The sequence below is a fragment of the Oncorhynchus nerka genome, linkage group LG4 (genome assembly GCF_034236695.1).
Source record: "Oncorhynchus nerka isolate Pitt River linkage group LG4, Oner_Uvic_2.0, whole genome shotgun sequence".
In the NCBI taxonomy this organism is placed as follows: Eukaryota; Metazoa; Chordata; class Actinopteri; order Salmoniformes; family Salmonidae; genus Oncorhynchus; species Oncorhynchus nerka.
This window is the reverse complement of record NC_088399.1, coordinates 84643427-84647995: the sequence shown is the minus strand read 5'-3', so window position 1 is coordinate 84647995 and position 4569 is coordinate 84643427. Positions and strand designations below refer to the sequence as shown.

Genomic DNA, 4569 nt, shown 5'->3' with positions numbered 1-4569 from the left:
AAGTTAAAATAAAAGTGTTCATTCAGTATTGTTGTAATTGTCATTATTACAAATATATATATATAAAAAAAATATATAAAAAAAAATTAAAAATCGACCGATTAATCGGTATTGGTGTTGAAAAATCATAATCGGTTGACCTCTACTGGAGAGACCTGAAAATAGCTGTGCAGCAACTCTCCCCATCTAACCTTACAGAGATGGAAAGGATCTGCAGAGAAGAATGGGAGAAACTCCCCAAGTACCGGTGTGCAAGCTTGTAGTGTCAAACCCAAGAAGACTCGAGGCTGTAGTCGCCAAAATTTCTCATCCTAATATTTATATATTTCTTAATTCAATTCTTTCACTTTTAGATTTGTTTGTATTGTTGTGAATTGTTAGATGCTACTGCACTGTTGGAGCTAGGAACACAAGCACTTCGCTACATCCGCAATAACATCTGCTATATGTGAATGCGACTAATTCAATTTGAGTTGATGTAATAACATAAAAAAAGATAATGCACATAAAATCTTCATAATTCATAAAGGTCATGTTAACTGACTGATATTAACACATAGAACAAAACATATATGATCTCATAAGCCTGTGTTAACCTCCAAAACCCATTTCCCCCACCATGAATTTAAAAAAAAAATGTAGGACTACAAGCTGACAAGCTCCATACTCCCACACATTTTTTCTGTCTGCATTTTCCCTCTGCACTGACATGTAACCTTGCTACATCTAAAAGCCATAGAAAATGTAGGCTAATAGATCCATAGGCTACACATCTCTACACATGATGGTTCCATGTGGCTCAGTTGGTAGCACTTACAATGCCAGGGTTGTGGGTTCGATTCCCATGGGGACTCAGTATCAACATGTATGAACTCACTACTGAAAATTGCTCTGGATAATAGTATCTGATAAAATGTCTAAAATGGATTCCTAAGTCTATGCTTTTTTATCTGCACTGAAAACTCATGTAACCTTGCTTCATCCCAAAGGCATAGAACATGTAGACTAATAGTTAGTTAGATTACTAGCCTTCGCATCTCATGGAGGCAGCTGCTGCCATATCTCTCTATGATTTCAGTTGAAGCTCATCCATCCCATGTACTTTACTTCCTGGAGAACTGCTGTCATTGTCATATTCGTAAAGATGATGTATCCTTCAACATGACAGGTTGAGGGTAAATACAGATTATCCTTCTTGTCATGCTAACCTGAACTGCCGTGTCATTCCCCTTGACCCATATCTGCATTGGAACAGTGAAGAGAATCACAGGCAAAATATTGTTGGTATCCACATACTGTTCATATTCTTCCACTCTCATCGCAATTCTTAGACATCATAACAACACAACAGCCATGTGGTTTAAAAAAGAGACTCATAACAGACACCTGGAGAGTGGCCCTATGGCCTCTACTATGATGCTGCAGTGTTGGATTAAAGGGCATAGTTTTAATCAGATTAAGAGATTAGGATGTTTATGCAGATTACTTTATAACCCGGATTGAGGGAGAGGAGAGAGATTTCTCTGGCAGTATTCAGAGGTGGAAGACAGTTACCCGTAAAACGCAGTAAGTCTTTTTTTCTTGTATTTTTTCCAATTAATAAATATTTGATAATTAATGTTATTACATTCATTAATCTAGCAAGCATAGGGAATGGATCATCTGAGTGTAGTATTGGGGGCCATTTTTATAAAATAAAATAATATCCACAACCCTAATCAACAAAATAACAAAAGATACGCAACCTAATGCATACAATGATGATTGTCATGGTTCTACGAGACACATTCTAAAATAGTTTTTGTGAGTGTGGCTCTTCTTTAAGAATATGTTTACCTTCCCTTTGGCAACAATGTATTTCTATTCTTTGACAGACAATGCCGGGGGTGATAAATATGGACGAGTTGACAGACGTGGATAAGGCTAAAATGGAAAGAGACCAAAAGAAGATTGAAGTCAAGCTTGAGAGATGGATGGTAAATTTGACACCTTACTTTGATTGAATTTTTTTCCAATTGTAAAAGTAATATCTATGAAATAATAATAAGTGGGATAGTAATACATTTGTACTGTATTTTAAACATGGATAAAAGCCATGAAATGTTCCAAAGTGGAATGGATTGGTCATCAAAAGAGACTGTATTGACAGGTAACCTAGCGGTCAGGAGACAGTAACTGAAAAGTCGCTGTTCATGTAGTTGGCTCGGGGATTCAAACCAATCTGTCCATGTGCCCTTGAGCAAAGCATATAACCATAATTGCTCCAGCAAGTCGCTCTGGATAAGAGCGTCTTCCAAATGACTAAAATGTAAATGCATGCTTGATATTACAGTTGTGTGTGTTACATGTTAACCCTTCTTTTGTATGACAGACGTCTAAGTGCTGTACTGAGTTTATGGAGGCAGTTCAGGCCGGTGTAGAAGAGGACACTCTGGTCAAAGGCATCGCAGAAGACAAGAACCCATTCAAGGAGTTGAAAGGTGGATGTGTCGTCTGCTGAAGAGGACAGGAGTCAGAACAGACAGTGGAGATTTTCTTTCACTGATTAGACCCTCTCTAGTGCCCAAGGACATGCCCCCTCCTAGGAAACATAGCTGGATCACCAATAGCTAACCGAGAGGAGATGGTAAAAAAACAAACAGATGTAAATAAATCTAAATCTCATGAAACCATGTAAATGAATCCTTCTAGATTGTGATCCCTCCTTGGAGTGATGCAGGAAATAAGGGTTGTTTTTGGAATGATTGTCAGAGGTTTGTTGGATGGTTAATATTGTCAGTAAAGAGCTTGTCTCCCATGAGACTGTCTATAGTCTGAGTGTGCACCATCTGTTTCATTATTGGACAAAACCACAGTAATTAAATGAGCTTGTTTACAACTACATGTGCTGCGCATGTGCAGCTCATTGACGCACACACAACATAAACTGTTACTTACACAGAAATGGCTCAGCGACTGAATTTGGTAGTAAGCCGTCATTTCTCTAAATTAACCTCTAAATTAACCTTGCTAAGCAGTACAAGGAAGCTGGCTGAAAATGTGTCATCTAAACCCAAAACGGCCAGTGGTTCAGAGATAACGGCTGATCATTTACTCTACACACCAGAGCATTTTGCATTGAAGGAAACTCTTAAAAAGGTATGCAAGACTGGTAGCCAGTTAGTTAGCGTACCATTACAACAATGAACCACATAATAATACAATCATGATTCAATTTCACACAAAGTTAATAATAATATAGCTTTCGTGGATGTGAATATTGGTGGTATAACATGCAAATGATAATCGCACTTTAAGGACCATGAAAGTAGGTGAGAGGTCACGAGCAGAAAGGCTAACTATTTTTTCTATTAATATTTTAATAAAGTTTCAGTTCTATCCTACGACAATATTTCGCAATATTACAAGCACCACAACCTGAACAAAACAGAAAAAGCTGTATTAGTTGGATACAGCCTTGTGGGAGGAAAAAAAAAACATCCACTGACTCACGTGACATTTGTCTGAATTTGACATATATACAGTACTTTGTTATTGTAGTTATTAAACGAATCTGATTGATATATACCACTTATGGACAACCAAATATTAGTGTTATTTATGAAATATTGCACTACAATTGTAGCCCTCGTTATGGTTGAAACATTTTGCTGCGTGGTTGAAACAAACATCTCCGTGTTTCTGTCACAATCAGCAACAGTGAATTTTTTTGTCAATCAATATTTCAATGTCATTCATTCAACCTGCCAAGCATCAAGCACATGTCGTATTCATACACAATTGTCCCAATGCATTTATAACTGGAATTTTGTCAAATTAATCTACCTCTGATTTTTTAAATCCCTGAGTAGAATCTGCTTCATAAACCTGTACTTGAATATTCATCAGGCTTATTGAAGGCAACCCTGGTCCTGGAGTGCTACAGGTATGTCAGGTGTTTTGAGTTATAGGCTGTGTTCAAGAGCATCAAAACCATAATGTATCTTGGGTAAATTGTGACTGACTGACTATCATTAAAGTAGAACTGACAGTGTTTTAACTACTTTGCAGATATGAAACAAACAATCATAAAATCAGTCAAAAATATAAAATTCCCTGTTTATACCACAAAACCATAAAAAAAAAAAAGTTTTATTTGACCAAAAATTCCATAACGTACAGTAAGGCATTGTTGGAAGAATAGATGGATGCAGTTCAATACATGAGTAATATAATTCACCAATACATGTGTTGGTTGTCCCAAAAATATTCCTATCAGGTTGTAAATCACAGCTGACATGGTACATTGTTTGCTGCCTCCACCCATTTCCGCCAAACGCGGAAACTATGGATACAAATTCTTCCCTGCTTGCGCATTATCATAATTCATATGCGCGCCACTAGAAGTCCCAGCATTAGAATGTTTCTGTTACCTAATACATCATGACAAAATACACCATATTACTGTCCTGCTAATGTGCCTGGACCTTGTAGACTAAACTGCCTAGAAAACCCCCATATCTGATGCAATTGGTTGCCCAAAATGGCAGGTTAGATGCAATTATTTCTAAATGAATATGCATTTATAAC

The 4569-nt window shown here is 37.1% G+C and overlaps 1 protein-coding gene across 1 annotated transcript; it reads left to right on the top strand.

Annotated features, from left to right (window-relative positions):
• Positions 1-1480: 1480 nt before the first annotated feature.
• On the top strand, positions 1481-2678 carry LOC115128709 (guanine nucleotide-binding protein G(T) subunit gamma-T1-like). The gene is made up of 3 exons (XM_029658807.2): positions 1481-1566; positions 1875-1976; positions 2372-2678. Exons 2-3 carry the CDS (start codon positions 1878-1880, stop codon positions 2498-2500), a joined length of 228 nt encoding a protein of 75 aa, XP_029514667.1. The 5' UTR covers positions 1481-1566; positions 1875-1877; the 3' UTR covers positions 2501-2678.
• Positions 2679-4569: the final 1891 nt, after the last annotated feature.

What these genes read in the sequence shown, in the direction of transcription:
- LOC115128709 (XM_029658807.2), top strand. Translation starts at nt 1,878, where the DNA reads ATGCCGGGGGTGATAAATATGGACGAGTTGACAGACGTGGATAAGGCT. An exon ending in TCAAGCTTGAGAGATGGATG is followed by an intron (nt 1,977 to 2,371) that starts GTAAATTTGACA and finishes TTTGTATGACAG; the next exon opens with ACGTCTAAGTGCTGTACTGA.